The sequence below is a fragment of the Seriola aureovittata genome, chromosome 7, assembly GCF_021018895.1.
Source record: "Seriola aureovittata isolate HTS-2021-v1 ecotype China chromosome 7, ASM2101889v1, whole genome shotgun sequence".
Lineage (NCBI taxonomy): Eukaryota > Metazoa > Chordata > Actinopteri > Carangiformes > Carangidae > Seriola > Seriola aureovittata.
The window spans coordinates 10,432,071-10,454,119 of NC_079370.1; the positions used below are offsets into that span (position 1 = coordinate 10,432,071).

The 22,049-nt window shown below is 41.9% G+C and overlaps 1 protein-coding gene across 2 annotated transcripts in view; it reads right to left on the reverse strand.

Moving 5' to 3' along the window:
- Window positions 1-463: 463 nt before the first annotated feature.
- Window positions 464-22,049, reverse strand: part of LOC130171930 (nectin-2-like) — a 77,406-nt gene continuing 55,820 nt past the window's right edge. Inside the window, exons 7-10 of one of the 2 annotated variants that reach the window (XM_056380269.1) lie at window positions 3,588-3,723; window positions 3,342-3,399; window positions 3,105-3,194; window positions 464-2,254 (exon numbers count right to left, since the gene is read on the reverse strand). In XM_056380269.1, coding sequence (XP_056236244.1) covers window positions 2,063-2,254; window positions 3,105-3,194; window positions 3,342-3,399; window positions 3,588-3,723 — 476 coding nt within the window. In that variant the 3' untranslated portion in view covers window positions 464-2,062. Of the gene's footprint in view, window positions 2,255-3,104; window positions 3,198-3,341; window positions 3,400-3,587; window positions 3,724-22,049 lie in introns of both variants that reach the window. The other variant, XM_056380268.1, reaches the window with a different exon arrangement.

Below are 22,049 nucleotides of genomic sequence, written 5' to 3' on the forward strand. Positions count from 1 at the left end.
CCAGTAGACTTTTCATGGACTGTGTGTACAGGATTGGTGGAAATGCAGCTTAAGATAGAAAGAGATGAGTCAGGCACGAGGAGAGGAGGCAGAGAACAAGTGCCCGCCACTGTATCAGGTGTGCCAGAGCCTCTTGTTAATTTCAGCCTTTAAAATCTAGAGCCCTCATGTGGACATGTGTGGGCACTGCAACTGCAGTCCGTCCGAAATTTTGCACCTCCACACTCCCTTTCATTTACTGATAAATGTTACAAAGTGACAATATTCACTCATAACTAAAGCATTAATTTCCCCCAATATTCAGTATTTTCTGCATTAGACAGTAGAAGATGCTAGTCAGGGCTCTTTGTACTGCTAATCCCTCCTGTACTTTCAGTCCATACTGCTACCACATGGTGAAATGTTGGAATTACAACCGAGGTGAAAAATAACAGATGTTGCAATGAACAAAGAAATGACAAGGTAAGGTTCACTGATTTAATGAGGATCACAATGTAAATGTTTATTGAATTGAATGAGCAATTGTCATTATAACTATGAAAACACAATTAATTAAGATCAAAACAGATTAAAACCAACATCATTCAGCAAGAGAGAAAATAGCTTTTCTCACAAGGCAATTTGATAAAATAAACACCTGCTTGGCACTAACACACATTAAGACACCTTTGAGTTCATGATGGACTAGAATACAAATTCTGACTAAGTATTACTGACCCGTTTAACCCCTCACCCTGATAATGGACAGACATGTCAGTATACTAGCAAGCTCTGTGTCAACCCCAGTTTGAGCTCCATAAAGAACTATTTAATCCTCCAATAGAGAGATGAATTGCACCAGATTTCATGGACATAATCCAGATTTATCCTAATCCATTTGAGCATGCTGTTAGACAAAGTGAATATAAAAAAAAAAAAAAGAAATAGTCACAAAAGTTTACAGTTATTTTGAAGTAAAAGATGACACGAAAAATACAGCACTGTGCCAACTCACTTTTTGAGCAACTGAATGTTGTTTTACTATGGCTTTCAGGATGGATGAATGCAAGTAAAAAAAAAAAAAATCTAATGTCACAGCTAGGTTATAGGCCAGTGCCATCAAGTTCAATCACTCACCAGCTCCTTTTTTTATTTGCTACCTCCTGAGCTGAGCTGAGCTGAGTCACTGAAATTTCACAAAGAAGGCAAAGGCTGGACGCAGAAATCATAACAAAAAAATAAAGCGTAAAAAAACAAACAAACAATAAAAAATCAAACACAAACATTAACACAACCCCCCCCAGTTTACATCCCGATGTCGTCACGGTCTGTGGGTCTCGTCTTGGTGCTGCCTGATTAACTGCAGCTAAAAGCTTCTTCACAGAGGGCGCCTGTTTTACACCGACATCACGCCACCTGGGTTTGGAAACCAACAGCAGCAGACAGATACAACTAGAAAGAGGTAACATGTAACACCCACTTATTGTGCTTCTGCTAACCAACCCATAACGTGTGTGACAGCTCCACATTGAATAATGCAAAGCAGTTTACTGTTCACCAAACAAGGAACCGTTTCACGCTCTTGTCATGCAACAGTGCACACAAAACATATTCATGTCCTGACTATGATGTTACATTCAACATAATATGGTATTTAAAACAACCTTGTCTATGATTTATCTGCAGTTTAAGAAAAATAATGTCATTATATTCCTATAGCTGTAGGGTGCAGTTGAGCATATAGTAGCTACATTAGCAATATTTTGTATCTTGCTGGCTTAAGCTTGATCAGGGCTTAAAAATTGTTGATTTCTCAAAAGAGCAACACGCAATTCAACCAGATTATTTCATAGGACAGACTATCTATCTATAAATATTTTTAAACAAGAAAAAGGCAAAACAGAACTCAGCAGCTCTGCAGTGGATGAACTTGAAAATTTACAGCTAAGCCTCAAATGTTCACATTCACAAGTTTTCACTCTCCTATGACAGATCTCACTCTATGAGCAGAAATGAGCACTCACTCAGTCTCACATGCACACATATTTACACACATCCTCTGTGGTTTCTCACGCCCCTCTCATCACACAAACATGGCTGGAGACACAAAGCTGTCCCCACGGTTGACATAGGGGCCCCGGTATTCATCCTGGGGGTCACTGTCTGTGCGCACGTAGGGAGGCGGGACCTCGTTGTTTCCGGGATCATCCCAGCCAGAGGGGGCAGCAGAGTAATAATGGTCCCTCTCCTCGTCGTCATGGTAGGCATCCAGGTCCTGCCAAGACATAAGGCAACAGTAAAGATCTCATCACTCATGTATCGTAATCGGGCCACAAAAGAACACGGCACCTTGTTTTCAGCAGTACCAGAGAATAAACTGTTACTGTGTGCTCAGTGTATTATTAGCAGTACTCAAATGGGCACAGTGACACACACCATCAACCAAAATTTTTATTAAAATCCAATCATGAGATCAGCCTGGTTCCAGACCTCTGAATCACTGCCCAAAAATAGAGTGGTGAAAAAATGGCCGCATATCAGGCTCATCTTAGATACTCCTCCGTGAATGAGAGTGCAGCTCATCCACCTGATTTCATTCTCGGGGGTGGGAAGATAAAATGATATAATAACACAAATAAATAATTCATCTGTGAATTCACATATCGACTACAGTCAAAATAATTTTCCACAATTTGCAACAAGCAAAGTGTTAATTAAACACTGCATTATATTGAAATTGTTTATACATTCTGTGTTACATTATATTCTAAGACGTTCTCTCTGTCAGTAGAACAAACTTTCTGCCGCACATACCGTGTACCAACAGACCCACTAATGGACCCAGCAGTGTTAAAGAGATTGTAATGAATGAATAAAAACCAGAAACAACCTCAGACGACGCCCTAATGAAGGTGACATGAATGAAGCAAGGTGCACTGGAAAATAGTGATGTGATGTATTTCCTTTTTCTAGAACTTTTTCTAGAAGTTCATACTTGTCTACGCCGTGTTCTGTTTGTGTCTCAAAGTCAGAGAGAAAAAAAAAAAAACAATAATGGAAAAAAAAAAGTTGCAGTGATCCAAATTTATATCAGCTTTGCAGTTTCAATCACTGTGTATCTTTACCGTGACTGGCTCAGCACTCTGGGTACTGTGGTAATCCTCCTGCAGAGTCCTCGATCTGTCCTCAACCACTGGGGCATAGCTTGCGTTCCCCTGCTGAGGACACACACATGACTCAGTATATTTCAGGGGACAGAATCAAATCTGATGGCTCTGCTCACAGTTTTTCACAATCTGACATCACAATTTAGTCAATGATACTGTTATCCTTATTACAGGCATTTGTCGATGCTGACTCACCCCGTTAGCGGAGCTGTCGGTCTTCTTAGGGGGAGGGGGCTTGTACTTGGGTGGACCACTGAAACACAAAAACACACAGCTGTCATGTTTAGTGAGTCACAAAAAGAGGAGACACGCTGCGTGGCATTTCATCTAATGGAGCGATTTGCAAATAACACACAGAACAAACATCTGAGCATGAAAAAAAAACAACAGTGAACTGAACTGTAGAGTCATCCACACTCACTCAGTCAAACAGATACTCACTCTCCATTGAGTTGGTTGTTGCGGTGTTTGCGGTACATGGCGATGGCTGTTCCAATGATGGCCAGCAGTATAATGACTCCAATGATGGCTCCTATGATGCTGCCTGTAGTAGGACCTTTCTCTGGAAGACGAGTACCTGGTAAAAGAAGAGGGGAAAGAAAGAGAGAAAACACAACATCAATGAAGTGGACATGATTTCCTCGTTTGGCTGAGAGGGACTGCTAAAATCTATTCCATAAGAAATTTTATTTAACACAACGCTTCGTGACCTTTTTGCCTTGTGAGCCCCCAAGATAAAGCCGTGTCTACTCAAGCTCTTTGTCACTGGCTGTGTGTGTCAGTGAGCTGCGAGCAGTGATAGAAATTGTTACATTTAAATGACTTTTAGAAACCACAGAAGAAAAAACTATCTAGTATTTTACATGAAAAAGCAATAGTTAAAGGAATAGTTTGACATTTTGGGAAATATGCTTATTCCCTGTCTGTCTGTCTAAAGGTAACAAAATCATCCTACCAGCCCCCTAAAGCTCAGTACTTAAAATGTTACATCTCATTTGTTTGATTCATACAAAAATCTAAATGAAAAAGCAACAATTAGCTTTTTGTCTATGCCAGACTACTTGTTGGCTGAGACCAATAACTTCCAGCTCGGATCCAATAAAACCGATTTAAGAGCAGTATTGATCTTCACAGATTTCTTTCTATTTCTTTAAAATAAGAAGAAGGCTGTGGGATGCAGCTGAGAGCTTTGAGAACAGCAAAGTAAGTGAGCCTTGAGTTCAGATTGTTTATCATGCTAGCATATTGCCAAGCTTTAGAATGAAACTGGACAATCAAACTAAATAAAAGTTTGGGGGAAAAAAAAAAACCTTTTTGTGAAACAAAATTATGTTTTAACATCTTCCCTGTCAACTGCTTAGATTTATTTTGAGGCCACATTAAGAAGTCCTGCCCTCTAAGTTGGGAACCACTAATTTAACAAACGTTAACAGAAGTCACAATCAGTACAAGAGTGTAGGTCAGATAATTGAAGTTGCTGCACTCTGTAAGACCCGTGACTAAGAGTGGCTTCATAATGAAAAAAATAAAGACGCTCAGCAAAGAAGTAAGTAAGTGTGTGTGTGTGTGTGTGTGTGTGTGTGTGTGTGTGTGTGTGTGTGTGTGTGTGTGTGTGTGTGTGTGCAGAAAGGGTCTTGATTAGAGTGTCGAGTCACATGGGTGATTAAGATGAACCAGAGGAATCATGCAGAGGTTCCACTAATGAACCATGACCACACTGAATGTGAACCGAACGCAGACACACACACACAACGCACGCACGCAAGCACACACACGTGTGTTTACTGAAGGTGCAACCAGGCTCATTATCCCCCCCGTATTCCCAGGGGATTATGCTAATGAGGGGTGGTAAAGGGCAGAGAGGATCTGAAGCTCATTTGATGAGAACAAACCCTGGTCCTAGTAATTGGAAGGGTCATGATTGAATGTTGTTAGTCCCCTAATTACAATTCTCCTCTAACAATAGACTGCTTTGAATATCTCTTAAAATAATTTTCATTCTTTCACACACACAAAAGTGTCCTAATGATCATCTCTGTTCCCTTCCACACATCACCACCCAGTACATTATCTCTTACTGCTGATCGCACATGATCTCCCCTTTACACTCGCGTTGGTTGTCCTCTCGCTTTTACGTTTTTCACTGTGCTAATTCATTTATAAAGCCTGTACTTGTAGGTGTCTGTGTGCCGCCTGCACAATGGACATATGAACATTAGTTGTTTTTTTAGTTTTTTTTATTATCATGTTATTGTTAGAATTTGGTTTTTTTTTTGATACATGGGAGAGTAAAATAAAACATGGGAATGAGAAAACGAAAGATAAAAAAAAAAAAGAAGCACAATATGCACCTTAATCTGCTGAGTCACAACAATAATCACAAAGCTTTGCGACTCGTTAAAGATGAAACAAAATGGTTCCCTGGATATAATGAAGAGAAAATCTTCGTTTGATAGGGTGAACCGAGTTAATTATGTTCTTGGATTTAGTCTGTGGGGTACAAATAAGTTTTCCATTGTTTTTTCCCTTTGCGGAAAAGTTACATTCCTCTTATCTTGGGAACAAAACCAACATGTGGTGCCCTCATTGCATCTAAAGTAGTTTTATGCCTCTGTAAGGACGCAAACCGCCATGGCACTCATTCACAATATGTGTTTCATTTATTTATTATGCGTTTCATTCTCAAGATTCAAATCAAACAGGAATTTTCAACGCCTTTCTAGTACCTTAAGAACTACTTTCACTTTGTTAGTAAGACACAAGCTGCATAAACTGATAAAGGAACAAAAATAATTTTGAATTTGATTCATGTAGAACAGGCTGTATTTTATGTTTTAGTAGTAGCAGTATAAATATATAGTGAAATGCATTTTAATTATTTTTTAAGGAATACTTGATTTAATTTTATATTAGTGCTGTGATATGAGAATATATATTCTCTGGGATACTGGTTAGTATATTACATTACTAAGTTCTCTTCTTAAAGGCTGCACTACAGTAAACTGATACGATTCTCTACATTTTAATTGTAATCAACAATATCCAAAATATAAAATTCAAATCATTTATTTAGTCAAAATCTGTTTTATTTTGTCAGTATCAACCAACATAAAATTTATTGCAAAAATGCAATGAATAGTTTGTAGAATATCTGTATTAAAATAGATGAGAGCAAGCAGCTATTATGTGGCAGAGGAAATTCAGGCTGAGCTGCAGGAAATTAAAAATAATTATTCATGCAACAACCTGAATCTTAAAAGTGTCTAACCGAGCTTGTAAAACTCAGCCATAAAACATAATCTTTGGGGTCTAAAAGTACAAAAAAGATGAACTTTAAAATGAGCTACGCTAAATAATTAGTCAGATTCTTTACAAGGACTGTCATGAAGGAGAGTGCAGAATGTTTTACTGTGGCATTTACAAAGTCACAATGGTCCTACAGTGGGGGTGTTTTTCATTTTCCATTAAATAATTTAGTGGGAATGGAGAGATGATTTGCAGAGAAAAACACACGAACAAAAGGCCAGGGTAACTTCATAAAATATCAAACTATATACAGACTGGACGTGCCTTATGAGCTGACATTCAGGCTTCATCCAACTGGTGAAACTGAAACTTGGCATCAGATGCATCACATCTATTCACATACAGTGAAATCGACTTCCTGTAACACGAGCCAATTGCCACATGGTGGTGCTGTGTCACTTCAATAGCACAGCACCGAACAGCCACAGGGCACTTAAATCCTCATCCTGATACCTGCCTTGTCTTTCGAGTGTTTTGTGTTCTTGCTTCCTCATTCCAGTGCCGTGTCTGTTTATCATCACACCTCCTTCCTCCATTTTGGCTCCTGGGATTTTTTTTTGAAGTGCTATAGGGCCCCCACCACCACCCCCTCCCCTTATCTCACTGGCGTCATTATCCAACCAATGCCATTTTCACTCAGCAGGTTTCAGGTAGAAAGCTGTTCTTTCCTCTCAGATAACCTCTGATAGAGAAGAGAGAGCTGCGGGAAAAAAGGCCAATTTTGAGGATTGAGGTGCAGTTCTTGTGTGTGAATGACTTGACTCGAGAGCATGCCCTCTGTGTTGGCCCTGGACACCAGCCATGTCTTGCACTAATGAAATATCCCAGACGGAGTGAGAGAGAGAGAAGAGTGTGTGTGTGCGTGTGCGTGTACTGTACATCTGCTGGGCCTGTTTAAATCTCTGCAGCTCTTTGGCAAGGACACACAACCAGGCACACATTTATCCACATATACAGAGTACATTAATATGGTACATACACCCATGCAAACCCAGAATACACACCAGTGTATGCAAACACAAGCAAAAGGCATTGTATCAAAGGAGCAGCTGGCTTCCTGTGCTGTATCCTCGTCACTCAGTCTGACATATTTACACAAACACGCTGGTCTGCAGTGTGCCCTTTGCCCCGCTGCCTTTCCTCTCCAGACATACATCACATGCGTGCACAAAGATACACATATTTAAATATAAAAAGAGACAAGCGCACATACAGAATAACACCAAATTTATTTCAGTGGAGAGGAGCCCCGAGGCAGAGAGCAGTTCTCTATATTCCAACTCAACCGTGTCGTGTTTTTCCTTTACTGTGAATAAGATGGTCCACAGTTCAAACTCAACTAAAGGTCAGCTCCATTCCTGTGAGCAGATCAATGCAGGGACCATCCAGTCAGATACACATGTACGCCTTCCTATACGTGAGCCCTCCATCACTCGCCCTTGCCTGCATGGCCAGCCAGTCATCCATAGACCAACGTTCTCCCACGGGGGAACAGGAGAGGAAGGGGAGGATGGGAGTAGGAGTGAGGGAAGAGGAGATGAGGCTGGATGATTGGCTGAAAGTGTCTGAAATTACCGCAGAACCACTTCAGCAAGTTGAAAATACCACCGGAATCTCTTGAGCTTTAGGATGCATGGCTGAATCCTGGCCACAGATCTGCAGCCGGTGGCTAGAGTTTTTTCAGTTTCACCTCTACTCTCTTCATTTCTCTCTCAAAATACTTTTGGGGGGGGGGGGTGTTCAGGAGACAGATCAGCAGCACTCCTTTAAAACCTCGCCGCATATGAGTCACTGACGGGGAAGCTGAAACGAGGGGAGAGTACTCCACGAAAAAGGAAATGAGTCAAGGATAGACGATGGGGTCCTAACAGTGGAGTTGGGGGTTGGGGGGTTGGGGGCGACATTGAGAAGCGAGGAGGTGAGAGGAGAAGAATAAAAAAAAAAAGAAAGATAAAAACAGGAAACCAGGGAGAGGCAGCAGGAAGAGACAAGTTAGATGAAGGCTATGATTAAGAGGCTGGCTTCAGATAAGTACAGAGGGATTTCCCGGCTGCTGCCTGCAACTGGCTGATCACACACTGAGAGGATGAAGGAGAGAGTGGGAAGACAAAGATCTCACATCCCTTTCTTTTTCCACTCAGTCCCTTGTTCTCTATTCCTATGTGTTTACTCCTATCCCTGAAGGGATTAAGGTTAACATGCTGGCCTATCCTCAGCTTCCCCGCACAGGCCGGGCTTTTGCTGCATTTATCTCTGCCTCCTCCCCTCTCGTCCACTTCCATCCATCCCTCCTTCACTCCCATCATCCCTCTTTCCTGTCATCCTGCTCCATCTCTGGTGTAATTTGGGATTCACTTGTTTGGCCCGGTAATACAACAGCACAAATCTGCAGCGTCTCCCCCTGCATCTCTTATCTCCTGTGCCTAATGAGTAGAGATAAGCCTGTTTTTATTACCCTCCCTGACCTCTTCGGAAAAACCTTGCACACACAGGCACACACAGCATTTGCACACACCTACACAAGATTTTATTGCACTGAAAGCCTACTAATCAATGTTGAAATCGGAAATTCTCATCTTTTCCAGAGTCCCACAGATCCACTGGAGAAAAGGTTCAGATATACATGTGGTTGGCCTTGGCTTAAAAGATTAGCAAGCCACTGGTCACCAGAAAAAAACAATCCTACTGTAGCTGATGATCAAATTCATTCCTAATGGGTTAGCTTGACTTTTTAAAAGGGACAGTTGACCAAAATATCCCAAGCCTGAGGAGTGCTGTTGGCTCAGCGGGCTGTAGCCTTGGCCATGTGGCGGTGACGTTGTGGGATTGTCCTGCTTGTGAATTTTCACTGTGTGTAGTCTTCCCCCCATTTTCTGCCTCACATCTTCCAAGTCATTCTCCAGTATGCTTTTCAGTAAAGTGAGAAATGTCTATTTAATTATATAAATCCACTGCGTTTGATCACACCACCAACATTAATGTCTTTGAAGGAGCAAACATTTTTTTGATTTAGAATTCTCTTTTAATATCAGCAAGATTTTCTTTGTTGTTTTTAAGATGTCAGTGGAAAGTTAAGTTTCAGCAAAGGTTTGCCCTTTAATGCAAACTTTGAATGTAACGAGAAAAACTGGTTTCAGCTGAAATCCGAGTCTTTTGAACTCAGCTGAGATACAGGCTACGGTACCGCCCAGCATAGAAAAACACAAGGCTACCACAGACACAGCAGAGTGCCTGGAGATGAGATTAGGACCGAATGAATTGATGGCCTCTGAGAGAGATTAAGATAAAGAACAGTACATGTAATCTCATTGCTCTCTAAGAGAAAAGAGAAATCCTAGCCTTTAGATTCTGAGGTTAACTTGGTATAACACACACACACCCTATCTATCTATTGACGTATTCACTCAGGTTGAGCTGCGTGTACACCTGGTAATACAGTAACCCAGTTATCAACAGCATAGATAACTGGACAGAATTTAGTGAGGGGATGACAAGAAGAGAGAGTGGCTGAAAGTGGCCAGAAGAAAGAAAGAGAAAAAGCAAAGCTAGAAATAAATAGAGCTAAGTAAAGCCTGTGGCTAAACTGACAGGAAACATACATGAACACACACACACATCTACACCTACGCACACTCACTTAAATTATTCACAATCAATGCAAGTGCCACAGTGCTGAGTGCTGCACCTACCTCTGACATTAATTTTATGGCAGTTGAAGACCTGCTACACCCACTACCACAATCACTGTCGCCATCATTGTCATTTACTATTCACTGCACTTATGATGCCATTACAATTCATTTCAGCAGAAAACAAATCGGATCCAAATTGATTGTGCTCATTCGGACAACATGACCAGCTCAACGGCGACCAATCTGACTGAGGGAAACGCTGACTGAAATGTTTGTGTGGGTTTGTGTACTCGATGCTGTTGCCAGGGTTTTTGGTCTGGGCAGATCAGTGATGCTGGTCATTTCTAATCTACTGTGATTCCAGAGCTCAGCCTCGTTCATTTCAACTGTCTGAGGATTAAATTTATGTCACTGACACTGCAACTTCATGTGTACGTGCGCGCACACACACACACACACACACACACACACACACACACACACACACAGAGAGACAGAAATAGAGGTATCATTTCTTCACCCATTTTTGAGAAAAGCAAGCTGTCAGGTAACAACTGTGGACCTCTGTTTACTTTTACAAAATCATTGCTGACAGGAAAAGGTACATAATTCTACTTTTAACAAGCTTTAGCTACAAGCAAATGATGTTGTGAATCAGTGAATCACAAAATCTTTATTTAAATAGAAAGTTGGGTTTATTGAAATAAAATAGGCTACAAGGTAAATTTCCATTCAGTTCTTGGTCTGTGAAGCCTGAGGGTAATTTTATGAGCTTCATTAATAATTTAGCTGGGTGTGCAGTTAAGTGATTTCAGCTAGTCTTTACGTTGTTATGTTATTATGCAAATGATAACTGAATAGTTCAAATAATATTGTAGGATCATGATATGGTTGTTCTATTGAAATGCCAGGAGGATATCACCCTCAGGTCTTTACTCGGAAAACCAGCAGGGTTCATCTCCCATTGCCTTCTCGCACATGAAATGGCACCTGAGAGAGTGAAAATGTCAGTTGTTTTTCCTGCTTTGTCGAGCTTGTCCACAGATGAACTCATTAAGAAAATAATTGAAGCTGGGATACAAATGAATGAAGAAACGGAAAGGAAAATCCAGGGCTAAGTAACTGGGCCTTCATGCTACTGTTAGCTAGCTAGCTAACTCTTACAAGCCTAACTCAGGCTACTATAACGTAATGGTAGCTAGCTAACTACATCAAACATGTTATGGCTCCTTAGATAACCTACACTCTTATTAGCTTCAGAGTGATTTTAGTCTTTTAATCAAGTAACTTTCAGTGAAGCAGAGTAAAACACTTCCACTTGCCATCATCACTACTCCCCATTTCATTTTATTTATTTGTATTTACTGTTTGCATTGGTGCTCCCTCTTGGAGCCCCTGCGGACTTGGATAGTGCAACCCAAGGGAAGATGAATGGAACGCTTAGTGTTGTGCAAGTATCACCAGAAAGGATTTTTTTGCCCCCTTGAACTCAAGTCACCTGTCAATGCTCTAGTCAGATATGTGGCTTACACTGAAAGTGAGAAATACATGTTGACACACTAATCATCAGTAAATGAGTGTTAATGGTGGCTGTGCAGAGGCACAAAAGTAAACATGAAAATAAGTCTGCACAAAGTGTCAGGATAAATGGATGTGTTAAACTGTGTGTTTTGCATTTAAAACTGATTAATGAACAGCTCACAAAGCCTCATGTTGAAACGCTGCAGGAATTGAATCTAACCCTGCATGTGAGTCATTTACATTTTATAAGTGTTACTTACTAAACTTGTTATGTTCTATGTGTGAAACCAAGTTGGAAAATGAAGTTTTGTTGCGTCTAAGTTATTAGCGAGTGACTCCTTTGCCCTTATGTTTCAGCTTAATGTTGAAAACTGCTTTTTATCATGTGCAACATGGAACTTGTTAAGGGCAAATCAGTTCTAGCAGAACAATACATTGATTATCAAAATATCATAAAGCAGGAGGAACTCTGCCAGGAAAATCCAAGTTGGTTTCCCCTTTTATTAGCCTATTATCATTATCCTGTCTACTATTTAATTTTTATTTTATTTATTTCAATTCATGTTTCGCATGCATTGGATAAAAAATAAAACAATATATTGTTTGAAATGCTCTGAAAAGGGATTGGTTTGGATGTAAAAAGTTGATACATAGAAAGTAATTGTTTGTCATTTAAATAGATTGTGGTGAATAACTGTAAATGTTTTTGTCTCTGAATTTAAGAGCATATTTTTGCTGCATAAAGGTGTAAAATGTCGGTCCAGCTGGACTCATTTGGTACCAATTAGGTTTCCAGTGGGTACATTTTTGAACCAGGACATAAAGGTTCATTTTTGTCTCTCGGGGTGCAGAAATGTTCTTTTTGAAGTACAGACAAGAAGGTACAAGAAGGTACAAAAATGTACCTTTGTTCAAAGGCTGCAGCAACAAAGCATTTGCACCCTTATAGGTCCATTCCTGTACCTTGATTTCTTAGTGTGTACAGTGAGTGTGCATGCGAGAGTGTATGCATGTGTGTGCGCGCGCATTTTGACATTTTAAAAAGCTGTGTGGTGGTAATATGAAAACTCTGTGTGTGTGTGTGTGTGTGTGTGTGTGTGTGTGTGACGCTGCTCTCCCTCTCCGGGGAGACAGTGTGTTCCCTGCCACAGTGCATCAAAGCACACTCAGTTGCCTTGGGAGAAGGCAGGGACTCTCTCTCCCTCTCTCACTCCATCTCTTCCCTCCTCTCTCTCTCCATGCCACCATCATCCCCTCTCCTCCATCTCCCTCTCCTTCTTTCTCTCTCTGACAAGGTCGCTGTTCGCCTCTTGCCGTCTCCCTGTCAATATTTACAGTCCACTTTACACTGGCACTGAGGTGGTTGGCTGCAGCCAGCAGAGAAAGCGGGGTGGCATTAGCCAAATGTAGCTGTCCACTCAGGACATGAATAATCTGTTGTTCTACAAGCACTCTGTTTCTCCTTCTTTCTCTCTCTCTCTCACACTCACACACACACACACACACACACACACAGAAGGGTAGGAGGTAACAGGTAGAGCTGGAAAAAGCAAGCAGATACTTAACAGAAGAGGTACAAGTACTCAAAAAGCACAGGTCAGCTCGTCATCACATCTATAAGAGCACATGAAAGTTCTCCACCAATTTTAGCACTTTCAAATATCAAACACATTAAACTAATTATGATACATTACACCACTGCCAGAGTGGTGATATTAAAATGCTGCATGTTGTATATTCAATTTTGCAACAATCACAAAAAAATCATCATATAATCCCAATACTACTGCAATGATATATATATATATATATATATATAATAAATCATAAAATTAATTTTTCCCTCGTCTTGAAACGTTTAAGGATTCAACATTTACAAAAATACTTAGACGTATTCAAAAATACGCTTATTTGCTTTCATGCTGAGAGTTAGAAGAAAAGATCAATACCAGTGTCATGTTTGTATTAGCATAGTTTAGCATAAAGACTTAGAGCAGCGGGAAAGTCTGGCTCCGTCTTAAAAATAAAACAAAATCTGACTTCAGCTCTAAAACTCACTTATTAACACGTTGCGTCCCATTTGTTTAATCTGTGCAAAACCAGACATGACAGGAAATAGCTATAACATGTAACTCACCGTTAAAACCCAAACAGTCATTTTAAGTTTAAAGACAAAGTCAAACAAGATATAAAGTGTTAATTATTAAGCTTCAGATGAATTTTTGAAGCCAGTCTAGCTGTTTCCCCCTGCTTCTCTATGCTAATCACATCTTGGCTCTATAGCTGCAGACTACTGTTTCATCTTGGCTCTGCAAGAAAGTGAATAAGCTTTACACCTGGAAGAGTGAAAGTGAGAAATTCAAAAGGTCTTTTAAATAGCAGCAGGTGTCCTACATTTTTACTAAGAAAATGTGTTTGTATACACCTGAAAGTCATCGGGTTGTTATGGTTACAGAAGTAACGCTAGCAGCTGCAATGGAAAGTGACTTTGAGAAGGTAATCTAACAACCCTGTGTTAATACTGTAACTTACAATAAATGTTGCAATCTGTTTCTTTTACCTCACGATGCCTTCAAGCTTCCCATCCGTCTTCTCGCCCTGATTTTTCCGCTCTCCTCACCCCACCCACAGCTCTCTCTTCCCCTCCACTAGTGTCACTGCGGCCTTCAGGCCAGGCAGTCAGGAGCAGCTGGTATGTTTACCTGACCTCCTAACCACTGCTAACCTCTGGCTAGAAGGGACTCTCACCTCATTACCCACCACTCAGCCACACATACAACCTCAAACTCTGCTATCCTCTTAGATTTCTCCCCCACAGCCAGGATGTTGCACTGTAATAGCCTCCGTGTACTGCAATCTTTTCAGCTGCCTGCTGTGCAAAAATGTTAGATATAATGAGAAGGAAGGGGGGAAAAATAACATCTAGGACTTGGCTACCGCTCCTTTTCCTCCCTCCCTCCCTCCCTCTCTAAAGTGAGGAGAGTCAGTTCGCTCGTTCCTCTCAACTCTTGCCGACTCACATGAGAGTGCTCTTCATGTCGCCCTCCTACCAAGTTCCTCACACAGACTGTCAGACAGGAAACAACGCACAGAGAAAGAGACAGAGATGGAGAGGGAGGGAAGGCAGTGTAGAACATATAGGAGAGAACATAGAGAACTGAGTGAACAGAACATTCAGGCTGGAGGGTGGAGAAGTAGACGTTGAAGATGTGCAGGAAGGATAGGAATCCAAGAAAAACAGAAAAAGTATGAGTGGCACGCGAAAAGTTGAAAATGTCCCACTCTATCAGCGAGATAACATAAAACTAATGATCCCTGTGCAGGATTTGTTGTGGGTTTTTTGTTGGGATAATGATTTCCTTTCATGTGTTGTTTACTGTGGTCGTATCTGCTGTAATGTTGACCGCAAAGTAGGCAGCCTAAAAAGAGCCTTGCACAGGGTCCTGAGAGTGCCATTGCTGTAATAGTCCCCATTTCTCCCTCAAACTGCCTCTCATCAGCTACTGATTGATGACACACAGAGCCATAATGGCTCTGCACGTTCTCCACATTCATTCACTTCCCTCTTCATCCCATGCCCCTGGAGAGAAACCACAACAATGCGAGCTGTCGAGACACCCAAAAACTACGCTCTCGCTGAACTCAAATTCAAACGCTCATTAAGAAAGACGTTTCCTCCATTGCCATTCAGTTATGCATTGCCACCGGGAGCCGGTGGACAGGGACAATAGAATACAGAAGGGATGGAAAGGTGGAGAAGAAGGCATACAAAGTACAATTTATCTGTATGGGAATAAAGAATGGTTTCATTAGTGTTTAAATGCGGTTGATTGGCTGCTTGAGATGGAGTACTGGTGATTTATGCATCGGTAAAAAGGATGCAACCTATATTCTGTCACAAGATGTACACACACGCACACTACACACCAAATCTGTGCTTCTGTATATAAATCTGTGGGGGGAAAAAAAAATCTAACTGTTGTTTGAAGCCAGAAAATGTGTACCTCGCTTGATTTCTGCAACTGTTTACATGTCAGTATTCTCAAAGGTCATCAGTATTTCTGTTGTGCAGCTCTGTCAACGATACATCACACACCACATCATTAACTCACTGCCAAGCATCTTTAACGCGCAAAGACAAACACATAAATGTGAGCATGCACACACACGCACACACACACACACACACGTGTCGAGGCCTTCGCGCAAGCCTGAAAAGCACAAGTGCACGCAGACGTCAACATCCAAACTGATGCGTTTGCTCATGCATGTGCACAGATGCAAATATTCACATTTTATGGACACGCTTTAACCCTCACGTGTCACGGATGAAAGATATCTAACTGCCGCACATACATCAAACCACATTACGCCAAGTAGCTGTTAAAAAGCCTCACGGCATCAATAATGAATAAATCCATGCTCTCATCCTTCGCTATGTGCTATGTACGGAAAGCGCCGAAGACAATGCCACTGATCTCATTGTTCTAAAGCAAAAGTGGTTGCAGGCGCAGGTAAGTTATTGGGAATGCTCTTTAAGATCTATTCATCTGCATATTCAGATGTTACCAAACTCAAACTACATTCACATTCAGTTTAGCCTGTTCAGACCCTCCTGCCCTCCCCTCTGTGCAGGAGCTATTTATCAGCACGTGTGTTTGTGTGTATTCCACAACAGCAGTATTTGTGTCCAGTGTTTGAGAGTGTGTGGGGTAATCAATAGTGTTTCAGTGAAGGACACTTAGGAGCAGATTGGAGCCTAAGTCCAAGCCAGCATGAAAGACAACATGACAGAAACACTTGCTGCTCGACCTGAAGGGGCTCAGTGTGACATCTACCCAAACTGCTGTCAAGAGCACGCACACACATGCACGCACACGCACACAGTCCCTTACACACACTCTTAGACACGCCTGTGAACCCAGAAGAGTGTCTTCAAATACAGTTAAAAACATTTACACACTGCTACATCAAAGCAGGCAAACTAATGAGTTATTGACCGATGAGCCTACACACACACACACACACACACACACACACACACACACACACACCCCATCTACTGCACATTGCAATGCATCCATTCCACACATAACAGACGTGACCAGCGTCATTGTCACAACTAAGCAGAGTGTGTGTGTACGTGTGCATTGCCTGCCTGTGTGTGTGTGTGTGTACGTGCATGCATGCACCGGGGATGACTGTGTGTACACAAGTCATTATTAGAGGTTTAGTGTGTGCTCACCAGTCAGTCAGACTCCAGTCAGAGGAGTCAGCTTAAGGGCTCATAGCAGCTCCCTGAGGAGACACTAAATACCATCAGCCGTTTAAATCCATCCATGACCATTTTAAATATGCAGCACACACTCACTCCATTTTTAATAAGGGCTCTGAGCAAGACAGAGGGAGAAAAAAGGACAGAGAAGAGACAGAGAGAAAGAGGGAGAGAAAGAGGGGGGCAGACAGAGGAGCAGGGAGAGGGAGGAATATGAGGGGAAAGGAGGAGAGCAGAGTCTGTTGCATTGATTTCTTGGCAGTTTGGCACCGGCCCTGATTCGCCTGGAAAAGCCACAGATGTGTCAGAGTCAGTTAGGCACGCAAGAAGAGAGGGGGCACGCATACACACCCAACACAGTCACATGCATGTACACACACATAGCACATGTGTGGACAACATGTATACACACAAACACACACACACCCCCACACACACAAATGCTCATAAATAGAGAGAAGACACAGCGTGCACTCAAACTGTCGGCGTGTGTGTGTGTTGATTACAAAAGTACCTGTGTGAGGGGAGCAAGTGGAAGCTGGGGATGATGCAAGGGGTTTTGATGCCTTTCTGAGAAAAACCAAGCATTCCTCTCTGAAGGCAGAGCCAAAAATAGACACCATTACACACACCTAGATGGGCAGTAAATTTCTCCTTAATCCCTGGCTTAACTTAGCTCAAAAACCTGTCTGCTCTGCTCAGCTTTCAAAGAACACCTGACTGTGTGCGGGTGCACGCACAGCCCAGCGGAACAGCGGCGAAAAGTCGGATGTACATTTTGATCTTAGGGCGGATGAGACATTAGGATCAAAGTCGGGGACTGGGGAGAATCAACTGATCTTAGCTCTGAATCCATGAGCATCCTCCAGACAGACTACCTGATTAGCTAGGCATTTGTGGCCTATATCCAGCATGAAAAATGAAAGGAATATTGATGATAAAGCCTGAGGCAGAATTGTATCTAGGTCCTCTTGTAGATCAAAATGGCACCGACTGATGTCAAGTTTAAGGTTTTGAGTCCCATTGGGGTCACCTGCGCTACTGCACTGAGATTAATAGAGGCTCCTATTAAAATGTTTCCTAGACTTTCTGATGCAAGTAACTGATATTTGGTATTATTCATTCTGTTGATAAGAAGAAGGTCTATATTTCCATTGCAGAATATGGATGAATGAATCCTCACTGCGAACTACTGCTTGTTAATATGTAAAACAAGTCATCTAAATCTCCACGTAGACAGACTTTGACTGAGTTAAATGGTTTCATATTGTTTTTTTTGGTTTTTTTTAATAATACACAGTTGAAATTAAGGCTACATCAAACTATTATTTTCATTTCTGATTAGTCTGACCATTATTTTTCTCAATTAATCAATCAATTGATCTTTGGTATATAAAATGTCAGAAAATGATTAAAAATGGCAATCGCATTTTGCTGAAGACATGAAATAGCTGGTTTTAAGCCCTAAAACAAAGACTGTTTATCATCACAAAAAAATTAAGAAAAGCTAAAGCAAATCCCCACAATTGAGAGACTGGAGCTAGATAGATTGGCATTCTCGCTCGATTGACTTAATTAACTGATTAACAAAATAGTTCATGATTAATTCACATTTTCTGTTGATCAACTAATTGCTCAATCAACATATTGTTTCAGCTCTAGTTGAAGTCATAGATAGAACTATACTTATATGTGTCTTTCATCCATGCTCATAAGCTTGATGTTTGCTCACAGTCTACTGCATTAATGACGGAAACCACGGTTGCAAGCTGCACCTGTGTGCCAAGCAACTTAACACCACTTCAGTAAAGCCTATATGTCAACAGTGTTCGCTCAGCAGGAATGATGTCATCCTCGATATAATGGAGCAGCAGCTTGCGAAACACCATTTCCTGCTACATACACACACACACCTATGTAGGCCCGGTCCCCCTTGCTCCAGGTGACAGGTGTGTCATGGCAGCATGGCAGGAAGCTGGTGATCCCACCTGACAGCCTGAATGACCGGTTAGTCAGCTAGCCGGCTGATTCACTGACTGAGAGGGTAGAAGCTCACTCACCGTCACGCCGGCTGCATTGTGTAAATGTGGGTCTATTTTCAAAAGAAGAAAAGGGTGAATGTGTCACTCTCATTTTACACAGAGACACATGTAGAGATGCTCAAACACACAGAGAGACGCCCTGGCACCCGAGATGCAGATTAGACACGGTGTGTTTATTACCCTCTGTGCCACAGACGAAACCGGTTCCGAGACCTCCGTTCATTTGGCTGTCAGTGAAGACACAATAGGACAGTCACACTTTCTTTGACGCGCCACTCTGGAATGTTAATCACCGCAGAAGCCCATTATCTCCACATCCTCTCGTTCCCTCCCTCCATTTGTCTTCCTCTCCTTTTTTAAACCTGACAAACTCATTGCTCGTTACCAGAAGGTACCATTGTTTCATTGAGCGCACATGTAGAGGAAGACAGACACATGAGGCAGAGGAGATAAGAGAGGCAGCGAAGAGGGGAGGCCTGCCTGACTGCTGACATAAATTGGGGATCATAAAAGGTGTCGTCGCAGAATTAATATGCGAAGAATGAATAAAGTGAAGTACCACAAGGAGGCGTGTGTATGTGTGTATATAAATGAGTAGTGGGTTGTTCTCGAATCCATAATGAAGACACAAGAATGGAAAGAAAACAGGAAACAACTTTCAAATGCGTTCATAAAGCTTGATGATCTAGGTTCATAAGGATGTGTGTGGTTTTTATTGGTGAGTGTGTATGCCCAATGCAGCTATTGTATATAAGCTCTATGTGCGTGTGTGTCTGTGTGCGTGTGTGTCCGTGCCTCAGCTGTGACGTACTGCTGGCCTCTCTCTCTCCGCTGCAGCGCCTACAGGAAGTGCCACATACATCATGAATTTTATGCATAAGGCTGAATGTCAACACTGATGCATAATTTTTGCGGTAAAACGCTAAATGTCACCAAACACCAGGCTCCGTTTCGACTGACGGCGACGCATGTATCACCAGAGGACGTGCTGGCAGCCAGCAGTTGCCACGCCAGCCGTCACACCAGAACTGAAAGGCCACAACTGTACAGTACACAGTTGTGGCAGGAGCGGCAGAGTAGGCGACAAGAGAGTTTGGGGGACAAGGAGGGTAATGAAAGCAGAGTTGAAGGAGAAGGGAGTGAGACAAGAGGATTGCTTTTTGCATTTCTGTGCACCCTGCACAGACGCATTTGTGAAAGAGGTGAAACAAGAGAAACCATATCACAACCTAAAGCATGATTAATGCAAACAACTTTACTCTTTTATTTCCCCTTAAGTAGCTTAAAGGCGGAAAAGAAATCTCTTACTCCACTCCGTCTGACAGTTATCAGACACTATATATATCATCTTCTTCCATTTCTTAACTGAAACTATATGATGCAATTTTGTAGAATGAGAAATTCAGTCTTTATACGCTATAGATATATTAGGTATCTTTGGAAATTTTTGGATCTCAGCTACAATTTCACATAAAGTTCTGAGGGTTTTATACAATGTTTGACTGTACTAACCGCATTAAGTATTAAAACCTTAGTTCACACAAACGATGACAAACCACATTTTCTGTCTCTTTCTTGTAGTGGTATCTGGTGTGGTAGTTTTATTTGGCCATATTCTGTGATATCAGACTCAGATTTCTACTGCCACACTATATAAACCTAGTAGCAACATGTGATGTGTATCATTCACTTGGATTTACCCCTGTTATTCAATAAACATTCTAATTATCTCTATCCTTCCCACAGTGGGTTAAGGCAGGGACTGGATCATTTTATTTTTTTTTTTATTTTTAAGGGAAGACTTTATAGCTACAGCTGCTGTTTGTAGCTTTTGCCAGGTTTGCTCGAGCTAGAGGTGGAGCTGGGCGACCTTTCAACTTGCTCTGTGGATTGCGTACAGACTGCTTTTCTGGTTGGATCTGGCTGAGATCGGCTCACCATCTCCAGATGTTGTCTGATCGAGCTAACTGCCTTATAGGGATAAGGACAGTTACTGAATGGAAAGTAGGCCAGTTACACACTAAAAATCTCACTGACAGGATGCTCATGTGTCTTTGGGGTGAAGCAACCTTTTAACATTTTGTATTGTGTCTTTTATTGTCCTTACCTCTCCTTTATACTCATTACACCCAGGGAGAAAAATACAAACACACATACACACAAACACAAACTCACACACAGGGAATGTGAGGACAGAATGAAGAGAAGATAGAGAGAGCGAATAAGTAGCCAGTGATGCAGATATACGGCTTAAATTCCTCCTCCAAGGCAGGAGCCCACCAGCTGAGCTCCCCAAATGAAAAACTACACTATTAATATGTATGTGGAGAACTGGCATCAAGTATTTTCAACAACTCATGCACAATACACACAAAAAATACGGGGATTGTGCATGCGCACACACACACACACACACACACACACACACACACACACACACACACACACACACACACACACACATACATACAAACACTCCACCGATAGCGGCCAGCAACAGTCACATAAATAAGTTTGATATTCTTGCATTTCAAAGTGCTAAGTTTGTGCTTATGACCTTTAAGGTTGAAGGGGTGAGTAATGAGAAGCGGGGCGACTCAGCCAGGCCTGCCTGAGAGGCTGCTGAATGAAGGACAGAGATGGAGGGATGGGTGAGAGAAGGAGAAGGAGATGGAGAGAGAGAGAGAGAGAGAGAGAGAAAGTAAGAAAGAAGAAATATGAAGGCACTGTCATCTCATTTCTCCTCCCTCCGGCTCCCCCAGCTGTTGTTCTCTCTCCCTCTCTCGATCACTTTTCATTGTCACTCATCCTTCCAATCACCCCTAACCACTTGTGCTGCCCTCCCCCCCTCCACTGCCCTGCCTTCCTTCCCTCGCTCGCTCTCTCCCTCTCTTTCTCCATCCACACAAATGACTCAGTGAAACAGGTCAAGTGTTACAAAATTCCCCCTGCAGCTCAACCTGCCTAATACAAGGCCTGGCTCATTGCACCAAGACAAGTAATACGCTGCCTCCTCACTGAGAGCGGGACTGGAACACACGCGGAGGGCGAACACCAACAAACAATGAAGATCAACTCGTAAACCAACTCACCAATAAAGATCAAATTCATCTAGCTATAGCCATAT